The sequence below is a fragment of the Atractosteus spatula genome, chromosome 4 (assembly GCF_055471065.1).
Source record: "Atractosteus spatula isolate fAtrSpa1 chromosome 4, fAtrSpa1.hap1, whole genome shotgun sequence".
In the NCBI taxonomy this organism is placed as follows: Eukaryota; Metazoa; Chordata; class Actinopteri; order Semionotiformes; family Lepisosteidae; genus Atractosteus; species Atractosteus spatula.
This window is the reverse complement of record NC_142709.1, coordinates 48379732-48394095: the sequence shown is the minus strand read 5'-3', so window position 1 is coordinate 48394095 and position 14364 is coordinate 48379732. Positions and strand designations below refer to the sequence as shown.

Sequence of the window (14364 nt, the reverse complement as noted above, 5' to 3'; positions counted from 1 at the left end):
TATTAAACCTCCTTCACTCTGCTCAGGGTTCGGAGAAACTGAGGAAGTGAGAGAGTGTTGCAGACCTGCCAATCAAGACGTACACCACCACAGTCACCAGAATGATGGCCACGGCCGCAGAGATGGCAATGATCACCACCTGGCTGTTCTCACTGGAGATGGAGAAGGCTGCAGGGACAGGAGAGGCAGAGGCCAGTGTCAACCCAGTACCAGAAAACGCATCACAGCAGAATGTGTTGAGCCTTACCTTTAGAAAGATCCCATATCAACTCAGCTCAGCTAGTGTCATGGCCAGCCTGATACAAGTTTCAAGATAACATTAGCTTGAACAAAACATAAAGAGATACAATTTGAGAGACACTACACGGAGCACAAAAGGGAGCACACCCAAGCCACACCAGCACCTGGCAGCTTGGCCTTCTGCATCACTCTGAGCCCTGATTCAGCTGCTTGTGGAGCCAGCAGATGTTTATATCACAGATGCATTGCTGTTGTGGGAAAACAGAAGACTTTGGCTGTATGGGGGAGTTTATTTTAATATGGTTAGACTCTGTACGCTGGCTCCAGAAAGATGATGGGTTATGCACATGGAAATCATAAATTCTAAGAGCAATATTCATTTTTAAGCCCCAGAAATTGTAGGATATTTCAGTTTTGAATAAAAGCTGACACACGGCCAAGAAACCACTCCTGCTGTTCAAGTAACACTTAACAGTAAGCCATTGTTAACTCCAATTTTGAGTACATGTTTAAGTCTGGCAATTAATGCAACATGTACTGTAGCTCAAAATGTATGAAACTTGGTGACAAGAAAACAAAACACTAACAATTGACTGCTGTATATGAGCTCTGTGTTCTAGTGGAATTACAATGTTCGGTATGGCTGACTGCCAACAGTATACCAGTCACAATGACAAGAGACAGCACAGTAAGAAATATCTGGCTGGACAACATCCTTGAAGATATGCTACAAGTTATGGCTCCTTATGTACAGTATACGGTATAATAGCACTGCTGAATTCCCTATGGCTTGTTCTTCATGGGATTACTAACATTTCTGCCTCTTTGTAAATGATTAGCCCTATATTCTAAACAGTTAGGTGATAATCTCCATTGCTCTGGATAGGGATTTAAGCGCCTAAGCCTTTGGAATATAGGACCACACAGAGAATTCACAGTGGACAAAGATGCAAGATGAAAAAGAAGTTTAGATTTTTTGCCTATTCAGAAAATGAAGGATCACATGAATCAACAGACTCAAGGAAAGTACATTACATTTTTTTATTTTACAGGTTTTTTCTTCTTGTAGCAAAATCAATTACATTTTGACTCTAAATTGTCCCTGTATTCTTGCATATGGACTGATGCCCTATTAAAATGTATACTCCAGGCTCCAGATTTCTGCAAACCCAACTAGGAATGAAAAGCTTTCTGATGATGGGTGGATGAAATATATTTAATCCTTTCCCAGAAAAGGAACACAGGTAACCCTGCAGGGAGGAAAATCCTTTATAATGAGGAAGACCCAGCATGAAATGGGTTTATGCCAATTCAACACAGTGCAGCAGTATGGCTAGCTGGAAATAGAGGAGAAAATAGAGATTAAGGAGCAGAGAAAGCAATAAGACAGGGATGACTGAGGTAGTTATCTGTGGAGCATGCGTGTTTTCATTATGTTTTTTTGAGTTTTTCCCTGGTGAACTTCATGACATCCTACAAAGCAACAGTTCACTTATTAAACAAAACTTGACAGGCTCAAGGTGTGTGTCCAGGGGATCTCTTCAAAAGGCAGAGTGAATGCTAATGCATGGACAGGGCCAATGTATTTTACAGCACTGTTCTTAACTTGGTGGTCCTCCACAGATTGCAAGACAAAGGGTAACAAAGGCTGGGCACTGATTGACTGTGGTTTTAAGCATACAGTACTCTGAATCAGGCGCTTAGGTAAGAGAAATGATTGCACAACTCGAGTCAAGCACATTGCCAGGAAACTGCTCCCATGACAGCTCTCCAGTCCCCCACAGTCCTGATCAGAACCCACCCTATTGTTGGCTCCAAGGTTTTCCTCCAGACAGAGTAAAAAACTGTGTAGCTGTATTGAATAAGGCTCGGCGTGGAACAATAGCCACACCAGATTAGAACCTGATTAACTACTGGCTAAAGGCTCTAAAGCACGTTGAATTTTGACTTTACAAATTTACTGCAAATGAGAATATACCTTTTATAGATAGTATTTCCACACAGGCACCCTGTTGTGGGGGCTAGGGGTGCAGAAGATGGCCTCAACTGAACACCAGGAATAAAGAGAAATGGGCATCCTAAGCTTAGAGGTGGAAGAAAATTCCTCTCCCCAGTTTAAATACAAAAACCTACAAAAGTGGAATTGCAGTTTCATTAAAAAAAACTGATCTGGAAAATAAAATCACACCAAAGGAAAAGGAAGTCATTCAAGCATGAAAAAATCTGATCACGCCCCACATGCAAGTCATTTGTTAAAAGTGCCATTTTAAAACAGTATTTTTTCTTACAAAGGAATGCTGCTAATATAGTAGCAATTTGAGTAAATTGCTTCCCATCAAAATTAATCTTGCAAAACAGTAAAAAGCAAATGTAGTCTGTAAAATTATAAACAATGTTATAGTCTCTGAATATCTATGATGTAAAATCTAATGGTTCCCCTGTCCTTTTCAGCTGTCAAGGTAATCCCAGACTCTTGCTCTTGGTGTTTAGCCAAACAAATTATGGAAACTGCCTTCACCGCTGAATTTAGCCATTCCCCAAAATTATCGTAAAGATATACAGGCATTTAATATGCTAACCTAAATTTAATACCAGACTGCTGCAGTTTCTCCAAACAGAGATGTTAAACAACACCGACAGCACAAAAGAAAAGACCATTTAAAGAAGCAGCTGTCTTCATCTGTCTTCTGGGGAAATATGAGATACGGGAAAAGCAAATATCCATTCACGAGCAGATCCTCAGTTTAGACAACTTATTCACAGGCATCGCAGTTGTCTCCCTGCAGGAGTTACCCTGTGCTTTTCAGGGCTTCCACAGTAAAGCCCCTGTTCTGTTGAAATTACATCAATCACCAGGGACATGACATGTAAAGAGTTACAAGTAGCGTTTTCTGACCAGATCGAAACAAGGCCATTAGCAAAGGTGGGACTTACTATCATGGCAGCCTGGAATAAGAGCAAAGCACTTTAGGGTTCGAGTTCGGGGTATGGTTTAGGCTGTGGTCAGGATTAGGGTTTTGTTACTAATGTACAATTAAGCTACAGTAGAGACTGGTTATTTTTTTACATTTATGTTATTCTCTTAATACTTTATTAATTCCACATTATGTTTATAAAATGTTTTAAAATGTCACTAAAAGAGTCAGTAGCTTGAGCACAGCATTTGCTCAGGCCCCTTAAATGAGATGCAGGGGAGATACTGATCTTATGGTTCCTGTCTGTCTTATCACCAGTACAGTATACTGTATAAGCATAAATGAGATGCAGAATAGCAGTGAAAGATGAGCTGTTTGTTAAAGACAATCAGTCCCTGGCAAAACACAGACTCATTCTCTACATCAAAAGGAAAAGCAAAAAGCCAAATTCTAAAACACCAAAACTGCAAAATCTGTTCTAGTTTTGTTTTTTCATCATTCATCAGAGGCATTGAAAATGTAGAGGCTGCATGTGTGCATACCAGCGATCATACAGTATTTCTGATCAGGGTTATTTAAACTGTGCTGAGGGATTTATTTAGTAGCACTGCAGAAGTACAAGATCTGCCAAAAACCTTTGCATTTCTCACAGTGTGCTTTTTGCGCTTCAGACTTTCTTTAGAAAGTCTGACCGTGATGAATGGAAAACAACCTTAATTTTCATTCACGAATGTCTTTCTTTCTGGTGCAGAGAGTCAGCCTATATTTTGTTGGCAACTGATTTGTGCTTGATGCCTGTGTGTACCTGTAGCATAAAAACTGTTATGAGACTCGCGTTTTACGTTGTGTCAGTGACTACTGTTGTAATTGTTTGTTGAATTGTGTCTGTGACTTTTGTTGAATTTGTGTGTTGAGTTGTGTCACTGACTTCTGTTAGGCTTGTGTATTGAGTTGTGTTTGTGACTTTTGTTGGATTGGTATGTTGAGTTGTGTCAGTGATTTCTGGAACATTTACACAGGGTAAAAAAAATAAAATAATAATAAACCAACAAAACACTAACTTTAGACAAAACTGGGTAAAATGTGTCTTACTTTAGCTCCTTAATCTGGGACTTCTTTAACATTGATATTATTATGACAGAACTGTATATCGGAGAATAAGCTAACAAGTAAAGTGACTTTGTGAATCATACATGTTTCACAGTTGATTAAGACCTGATTTGTTTTTTACATATCTACTTCCACCAGGACTTTCTCATAATAAAAAGATGTTGGCACATCTGTGAGGGATTTCTGCAAGGCCACACCAGTACCTTGTTTGTTATTACTGAAGCTCTGACCTCAGAACACTTCTGTCGTCAGCTTGAACTCCTATCCAAAGATCCCAGATCCAGAGGATCCTTATAATAATAATAATAATAATAATAATAATAATAATAATAATAATAATAATAATAGCTGACACTTATATAGCACTTTTCTAGACACTCCACTCAAAGCACGTTACAGGTAATGGGGACTCCCCTCCACCACCACCAATGTGCAGCCCCACCTGGATGATTCGACAGCAGCCATAGTGCGCCATTATGCTCACCACACATCAGCTATCAGTGGGGAATAGAACAGAGTGATGAAGCCAATTCATAGATTATTAGGAGCCCATGATTGGTAAAGGTAAATGGGAAATTTGGCCAGGATGCCTGGGTAACACTCCTAATCATTTAAAAAAAAAACTGGGATTTTTAAAGACCACTGAGAGTCAGGACATCAGCTTTACATGTTATCCGAAGGACGGCACCTTTTTACAGTGTCCCCCTCACCCCCTGCTGGCCCCACTGACACTTCTTCCAGCATCAACCTTAGTTTTTCCCAGGAGGTCACCATCCAGGTACTGACCAGGTTCACACCTGCTTAGCTTCAGTGGGTTGCCAGTTGTGAGTTGCAGGTTGATATGGCTGCTGGATAGATGGCTCCTTAGTTAGAGCTAATATTTGTAGCTCTTGCTGTGAATGGACACAGTGTGTGATGGTCCAGAATGATGTCCTATACCCTCTAGGTGTAGTGGGGCAGCGCAGGAAATGCCCAGGGACCAACCAGCATCATTTTATAGGAAGAAGGACATGCATAAGCTTCTGAAGCAGGGGCAGAAACTGTGGATGTTCAAGGGGACTGTGTTTAAAATACAACACTCTTTATTACCTTTGAAGCGTACAGTACTTGGTAGTTTACAAATTCACTGCACTCACTGATGCACCCTTGTATATAAATCCTGACATGTATTTAAGTCTGTGCCAGTTCAGTACAAATGCATATAGAGACTTTCATAATTCTGAAATTAATGATTCTGAATACACCCCTGTACCTCAGACGGGAACAACTCAGAGCTATTTATCAGAGGTTCAGGAAATAATGAACTGCAGTGTACTGAAGGAGGCACATACTTCATCCAGTAGTGGGAGCTACTGAATGTCATTAAACTCGTCTGACCAAGCTGGGAGCGAGCCAAACTGAGGTTGATATTATTCACAGACTCTGCTGAACTACAAAAAAGTGCTGGGAGATCAGCTGGAAAGAAGTTAACCAACGTGATTTGATTTTCCATATTTTTCAAAGGAGGTATTCTAATAAATCCCTACATAAGGTGATTCTTATTTCTTTCTGCCACTTCATATATAAACAAGTAATGAAAACATTCTGCCGCACAGTGCAAAACCCTGCTGTGTTTTCTGAAGGTTCTGGCTACAGTACCTGATTATTTGTGTCCATTTCTGTTAGCAGGGCTGAATATTTTCCCACACATACACTTATAAGCAAAGGAGCTCAGTATACTGAGTCAGAGACAGGAGTGATGTCACCCTCCTCTGAAATCCAGACAGGATAGAGTTCTGCTGCAGCACAGAATCTGGTCTTGGGGTGTGGAGGAGTTCTCTACTGTTTATGGAATGGTCCCGTGTGTGCTCTGAGCCCAAGAGCAACCAGGTTCAAAGTCCAGAAGGGGCAGGGAGAGCATACACAGGATATACAGTATACTGTATAGATATACTGTAGTATAGAGTAGGGAGCTGTGTCAGTTTCTGAAATGGAAAGGAACATGCAGGCGTTCATGCCACTGAAAGGTTTTCTTAGTGCTTACAAATATAAAAAATTTAGAAAGTACTGATATTAGTACTACTTAGGAAATGATAATCTGGATCTACACAGATTATTCATGCCTGCTCTTGGAAGGCATATATAGTATGTTGCTCAAAAAATACACTAACAACATAATAGTTATGTCTATTAGAAATACACACTATTTCACTTTCAACTTGAAATGTAGGTATTACACACAGCAGTTAATGTGACAGTGAATTCCATTTAAAAGTTCTTTATTAATGGTTATATACAGTATAGTATAAACCAAATTTTAATATAGTAACTTGTTAGGAACTAACCTCTACAGGTGATTAGTTCTATGTTTATCAATAATTGGACTATTATTTTTAAATATATTCATACTTATATTAATTTTTGTGATGTGCTGAAAGTGTGATTTACAAGCCCTGAAGTAAGCCTTTTACTTCTTTCAGCATAAAAGTCTGTTTGATTTTTATATATATATTTATGTCTTTATAATTTTTAATAGAACATTATTTGCTATTTCACAGAGCATATTTAATTGTCTAACTAAGAACGCAAGAATCAAACCCAAACACGAAGTGCTCAATGGGCAATACGGTGGTGTGGCGGTTAGTATTGCTGCCTTGAAACACAAGGGGCCCTAGCTTAAAATCCTGGGGTGCTCTCTGTATATAGTTTGCATGCTTTCCCTAAGTTTGTGTGGGTTTCCTCTGGATGCTCCAGTTTCCTCCCACAGTACAAAGACATACTTGTAGGTTAACTGGCTTCTGGGAAGATTACCCCTGGTGTAAGTGTGTCCGTGTCTGTGTGTGTCCTGTGATGGAGTGGTGTACCACGCCTTGTGCCCAGTGTTTGCTGGGATATACTCGCCTACAGCCCCATATTGGATAAAATGGTTAGATAACATTTTTTTTCTCTGGCTACTACAATCTTTCATCAGACAAACCAGCCATTCCTCTGATCCTCTATGGAGAAGCACTGGAGGGGTACTGGGCTGGGAGGTGGGAACTGTCGCTCTGCGTCAGCAGGACCGTGAGGAATGGGAGAGGACTCTGCTGGGCCGAGACCGAGTGGAAGAAACACCAAACAGATCCGAGAGAGATGCTTACAGTCAGGGCTGGTCTCAAACTCGAACTTGCGGCTGCTGGTCCCGTATCCGGCGGCCGTCCGGGCTCGGATCTGCAGCAGGTAGGTGGTGTCAGGTTTCAGCCCGTTGAGCGTCACGTTGGTGCCTTTGGACCTCAGGATGGTGTAGCTTGTCTCTTGCTCCTGCTTCATAAAAAAAGGAGGGGGGAATAAAAAAGACCAAGAAAAACACATTAAAATCCAATAGAAGGGGGATCAGATTCTAGGCCTGCTGTCTGCTGAAAGCTCACTCGGGTCCCGGCCAAATGTGGCTCATGTGGGGTCAGACGCCTCTGCAAAAAATGTGTGTATATAATCAAGTCCGCCCATGAGTGCTGGAAACCATGCAAGCTCCCCTTGATAAATTGCCACCTTTATTTTTTATGGCTTCTCTAAAGATCTCCGTAGTACACTGATCCTTTCTACCAGCAAACTGACAGAGGATTTATAGTACAGCTTTGCTTTCGAGCCATTGTTTCCAGATGTGCAGATGAAAAAAGGGGGAAGAAGGGAAAAACGAGCCTAAGAGAGGGAGTCATATTGGTACGAAGAAAAACAAGGAGCTATTGTTAGATGTTCATTTGTCTTATCTACCACACTCGCATTGACACCCATTATAACCAAGAAACAAACATATTTGTTTCACAGATTTCCCTTACTGAACCTGAAAGGGAAATCTATTAGTAATGGCATTTTGATTAATCAGCCCAAAAGGATGTACAATTGCCCCTGACCACACGATGGAGTAAATATTTATTTTAATGTTTACCCTTCATCACAAGAAGACTCATTAGCAGGATTATGAATTCTAGGTTCCACGTACATTTTGTTTTTAAGCTGACCTTCTTCCGCATGAGGCTTCAAGTGAAACACAGCTGAAATCTGTGAAAACTAAGGAGTGTTAAGGACCAAAATGTTTATAATTCTCACAGTATGTGCTAAGTGAAAGATGCAAAATGCCCCAAATATATTTCCTTACAATCAGCACATTTTATCTGACCATTCATTCATAAAATTAAGTTCAAAATCATTTTGAATATTACGTTTTGATAGGTCAAAGTTTTCTTCCTTAAAACAATGTATGGGACCCCTTTCAAAGCAATGCCAAATGTTCTGTATTTTAAATACAAAAATTCTGCTGAAAATAAAACACATATGACATTAATTTTGTTAAGAAGAATGCATGGGAAAGCCACTGGTGAAGCACTTCTCCTGGTGTTAAATGTGCTTCCTCCAGGTCTGTTTACAGTCTCCTACTTAGCTGTAAGGCAAAGAACACTTGGAGCTAAAACTCTGAGAGGAATCACACAGGACAGATATAACAGGAGCCTTAACAAGACATACAGTAACAAGAACAAACAAGTGGCAAAGTGCCTGCTTTAATATCCCAAGAAGATCAAATTATTGTTGTCTAGCTCAACGCATCAAGCTCTCATAATTTCATTTTCCAAACTATGTCTACAAGAGTAAGGTCTCTAAATTATCAAACCACTTAATGCCTGAAAGAAAAGTTACATATTTGCAACTTGTGGTACACCAATTTATGCAAAGAGGAGCAGAGCCAATTAAGTAATTAAACACTTAAAATAAAAAACAGAAGACTACTTTGTCAGTCCTCAGTGTGGAGTTAGTCTACACTCTACAGCAGTGGTTCCCAATCCTGGTCCTGGTGACCCACACACCTTCTGGTTTTCCCATCCCACCTTCATTAGATAACCGAAACCTTACTTTATAAGTGGGAAGTACTCTATAAAAGCTTTTGAAAAGGCATGCATCTGTTGAAATTTTTTGCCCTATGTACATTGGCTATAGACTGTTTAACATGCATGTCAAGCTTCATTTTGACAGAGTAAATATTACAAGCTGAAACAATGAATTCACTTGATCCCAGAGGAAGGAATATGTGAAAAAAAAAATAAGTGGCAATTTGGACAGGCAATTGTTGATTCAAGTGTGAGAGGCAATGAATGAAAATCAAAACCCTGTTTCTTCACATAATTATTTTATTACTGTGGACAACTTGTGCACGCACAGCCATTATTAAAAATGCAGAAAAATGTTTGGGAAATTAATCCAATCATTAAAAGGCAAATAGTTTGGCAAGGGTTTTGCAAAAAAAATAAAGTTGGTAGCAGGAAGATATAGAAACTCAAAAGCTGAACTGTACTTTTTCACTGACAAATGCCATCATAAATTATTGCATTGCCTACTATGGCACTTTTCACTCCGAGAGTAAAATAAATAAGTAACACTACTCATTGAATGTGATTATTAACATTCACATTCACACCAGTGCTTTTGCTAAGATGGATATTTGGTTCTGGAATGAAAGGCCCGCTCCAGGAACGCAGTGTGCATCATGTCAGAATTACCTATTGCAGCAGCACTACAGGGTCCGTCTCCTCTCTTGTTCATTCTTTACAATTTACAAGCATGAACCACTGAGATGAGACGGAGCAAAGATTTTAATCTAGGATCAGACTCTGCTACTCCCTGTTTTTTTTTCTCTCGATACACTTCTTTGTCTGTGCTGGGATCGGTAGTCTGTGAGTGGTGCTGTGGTCAGTCTAGAATCTTTCTCAATAAGACAAAGGGTCCTCTTCTTCTCTGCATGAGGCAGGAGGGACCCTGCTGTCTTCTGTTGCCAGTCATAATAAATCAGTACCTTTAAGTAATAACATGGCATCATTTGTACTCATCATTTTGACTCCTGGAGTGCTTTCAGCTTTAGTCAGCCCCTGAGCAGACCCATCACGGCATGCAGAGTAATTAATAAGAATCAGTGGTGTGACTCAGTTTCACCATGAAGCAAAGACACATTACTGCACTTGTGCCACCAGGATATGCAAATCTTAAGTGATCTTCTGTCACATTGAATACATTCTGCCTGCAATAAACTGGAAGCAACAGCAGCAGTTTCTCTGGGCCATGGACATTGGCCAGAGCTTAAAAGGGTTCTCGCTGATCTATGGCATTTCTACACAGTGGCATTTGGAGCTTGACTGATCGTTCTGAAGAAAAACTCCCTCCCCCTTGACAGGGGTTAAACATTTTTGGCCGGTCATTTGCAAAGTGCACAGGGATCAAAAGACTGCACCAAAATTAATTTGGGCCAACAGATTACAGCAAGTCAAGACTGTGTGATCTCATTGAAATGATGGTGTAGTGTTTCGTATGTGTGTGAGTACCAATGTTATTTTCTCTTCTTATGTCCAATATTGGCATGGCTCAATCTATTTCCCAAGTGATCCATTCTCTCTTAATATAAAGTTGAATCCACTAGGCAATCTATGCAAAGATGTAGCCAAGACAATATGACTTTATGTCCTTCCTTTACAAGCTCATAAAAACTGACAAACAGCTTTAGCAATACACAAAAGAGCTATCTCCCTAACGGTGATTAAAAATTCCTTATAGGCTAATTTCAGTATCAAATGTCAGCGGGGAGTTCATCTCAGAGCTCGCATTAGTGTTGTAATTTGCTCTTAAACAATTTTCAAATTGAATTCTCATAGACACATTTATGGTTTTAGTACTAAACCCTCAATCCATTTAAACAGCCCTTTTGCCCTTGTCTGGAGAATATCCCTAGGCATACTGGTAAATGATCATGGTGTAATCTGAGCTTCCTTTAACCTCTGGAGTCCAAAGTGACCATCTATCAAGAACAAAAACACTTTGTTTTGTGGTTTGTGGCAAAACATGCTTGTATTTATTCTTCTGATGGAACAGTATGGCAGAACAGTCAGACACTCACAGAAATAGCAGGGTAATGACATTCACCTTCAACAGATTGGGCATGTGGTCAATTAATTACTGTGTGTGGTGGTGCCCTTTTTAAAAGGCACAAATAATAGAACTTGGAAAACCCATTATCCAGTTCAGATCAATGGCATGGAAGTGTTACTTTCATCATAGATCATAATGTAGTTAGCAGCAAGGAGTCCGAAACTAATTTTGTGTTTGTGTGTGGGCGTTCCTTTGGAGTCCATGTGGTTCAGCAATGTGCTCCACTGCAGCATGGTATCTCTTCACTGAGAGAATTCTGGCCGTTTGCCATGGGAGCTTCCAAGAAAGCTTTCTTTCACCCCCCTCAGATCCCCTGCCAGTTTCCAGGAGGAGAGCCCTAAAATGTCCGTCACCTGCTGCGTGCCCTCCCAGCTCACTCTACCACATCCCTACCTCAGGGAGACATTAACAACCGCATGTTCGGGAACACAAAATCACATGCATTGACAGCATGAAAGAACAAAGCTCCAGCATTTCCAGGGCTCTGATAGCTACAGCTGTGCAGGAAAGTGTGCTGAACGGTAGCTCTCAAACTCCAGGGGAGCTGGGAGAAACAAAAGCACATTGATAACTGGAAAGCACAGCAAACTCCATTCCAATCAACTGCCATCTGTAGTGTATTTGCCATGTAAGGATCCGAACTTGAACAGAGGGCAGATTAACACAGAATCATTATTAGGCAGGTTCTGGAGTTCAACAAAGTGAAGGGAAAAATAAGCCCTGATATTATCCAGAGAGCATTTTAGAAAAACAAACATGTGTACTGCAGGCCTGTAACCCATATGAAAATTGTACAGCATCAAATCAGTCATTCTCTGATAGATTATAATTTCTGCTCATTATGTGCAATTTGAACAAGACATCTACACTGTGGTGCAAAGGTCTTAGACAGAAGGTGGCTGACACACAGTATATAGGTAGCAATAGAAGGTGAGAGAAAATCAGTGATTGAATCGCACTGTGAGTGCTATCACACAGTGTCCAATTGAGAAGGAGACTAACACTGTCAGGTTTCTAGGAAATGAAAAGGTATCATGTGTCCTACATGTTTTTTTGCATTATTATCTTTTTTCTCGTATTCTCATTCAGGGACAGAACTCCAGCCATAAGTATTAAGTTGTAATAAATCAATGTCATATTTTTAAAAATTGAGGGTCGTACCAGTAGGAATTCAATGGCATCACACTGTGGATTTAATGATCAATTCACCTCCAAACTCTGCAGTAACAATCAAATACGTTTACTTCAGCATATTGAATATCACAGAGAGGGCTCACTTTGGGTGGCTGAATTTTAGTTTTGTAGCATGTAAGATAAAGACGATACCTTACATTTTGTTAAAAGCACAGGGGGAAGAAAACAGCCTTATTTTGCACCGTTTGTGAAAACATACAAAGTAAAGGATCCCAGAACCAGTCTGAAAATGCAGGAGAAAAGCCACTGAAAATACCAACACATCCCCACCTTCTCGTAGTACTTGACCTCGTAGTCTAGAATGATGCCATTGGGTCGCTCAGGCTCCAGCCAGGACAGAGAGATGCTATTTCGGGATGTCCTGTCCTTCCTGATGACAGTGACCGGAGAGGGAGCTGCAGTGACAGAGAAAGGGAGTGAAAGAGACGGGCTAAGAAATATTCTTCTTTATCAGCATATACAACCCACGCTGCTTTCCCAAGATGAGGGGCTCACGGACACACCAGAGCACCACTGCCAGCCTGCAGCTGCAGGAGAGAGAGTGCGTGGGGGTGCAGGTCTGGCTCTTCCCTGGCCCTTCAAGACAAATTAGCACAAACCTGCTATTACTCAGATGTCTCTCTGCTTGAGGAGATCAGATGGTTTCAATCTGCTACTATAATTCAAATCAGGACATGATACTTCCCCCCCCCCACTCCCCTTCTTCTCCTTCTACCTTTTTTTACACTTTTACAGCTGTAAAACTGTAAAAGACATCTGACGAGCCTATAGCTTAGATTTATTAGACCACAGGAAAAATATGTTGTTCTTTGAAATGTTTTAGTTTCACTTGATGTTGATTTTATTGCCGAGGAGTACTGTTTCCTTTTCTCTGTTTTATTAAATGAATGCAGATGGATATATTCTGTTTACTTGTTTCGACCCTTGCCCTTGTTTGACGATGGAGTTGTATTTTAGCATTCGGTTTTTATGGCCACACTGTGTCCCTTTATGAATTCTCTGTTAGTGTAAGGCATCTGATGTATACCTTTGTGAGATGGTGCACATACAGTAATTACTGTATATGCACTCTCTATCTTTCTTTTTATCTTTTTCTCCATAACCCCTACGGATATAAAAGACAAAATATGAGAATTAAGAGAGGCAAACATTTTAATAATAATTTTAATACAGTCAACCAGAAAGACTGTGGTTCTGATGTCTAAGCTAAACTGAATCCTTTAATCCAACAATCCAGTCCTAAAGCCAGAAACGTCTAAACATCCTGTTTTGAAGCAACTAAATTATTGTTCCTGCACTGGACTTTAAAAATAGTCTTTTACTCTTTCCTTTAACTCTTCTGCCTGTGTCCTGTCTGCTAGCAGGAACACTTGCAGGACAGGTAGGCCTTTTGTTATATACTGTGGGCTTCATTTGATGAGACTGAGATGAAGAAGCATCTTGTGAGGCCTCCTGAAATAAATATTTGCAGATCATCTTTGTAAAACATCAGTGAGTTAATAAAGAAGTGATTTGTACAGCAGTGCATAATGTCAACCACATGGCTCTGAGGTTCACTTGCTGCCTGACTGGGAGGCGCGCACACTGGCTCCATCTCTTCTGCTCTCTGTCTCTGGGACTGCTCTCGCCCTATAGGTGGAGAATTCAACCGAGGGAAAGTGGCGTTTCAACGTGCAAACCAGACAAACAATGTTCATTGCTTATGACATGTTTGCCGTACGGTCTCAAACAAATACATGCATAGTTTACCTATGCAGTCCAGACAGAAAAGTACCCAAGAGATTTTATTAAACAAGACACGGCATAGTGAAGTCTCGTGTTTAAACCAACACTTTCAGAAGACTTTAATTTTCAGCTTGATGGCATACTATTATCTAAAAGGTGAATCTTGAAAGGGCTATTCCTCTCTTACCATTAGGTGTTCTCCTTTTGTGTGCTTGGTTTTCCAAGATTCACACTAATTGCATTGTCTGACAACACT

General features: G+C 40.3%; 1 protein-coding gene across 2 annotated transcripts in view; it reads right to left on the bottom strand.

The window, feature by feature from the left end:
- The window catches only part of epha3 (eph receptor A3), a 126870-nt gene that overhangs the window by 34435 nt on the left and 78071 nt on the right, over window positions 1-14364 (bottom strand). For both annotated transcript variants that reach the window (XM_088914333.1, XM_088914332.1), the window contains 3 exons: window positions 12654-12778; window positions 7385-7547; window positions 66-168 (listed from right to left, as the gene is read on the bottom strand). In XM_088914333.1, coding sequence (XP_088770459.1) covers window positions 66-168; window positions 7385-7547; window positions 12654-12778 — 391 coding nt within the window. The remainder of the gene's footprint in view (window positions 1-65; window positions 169-7384; window positions 7548-12653; window positions 12779-14364) is intronic.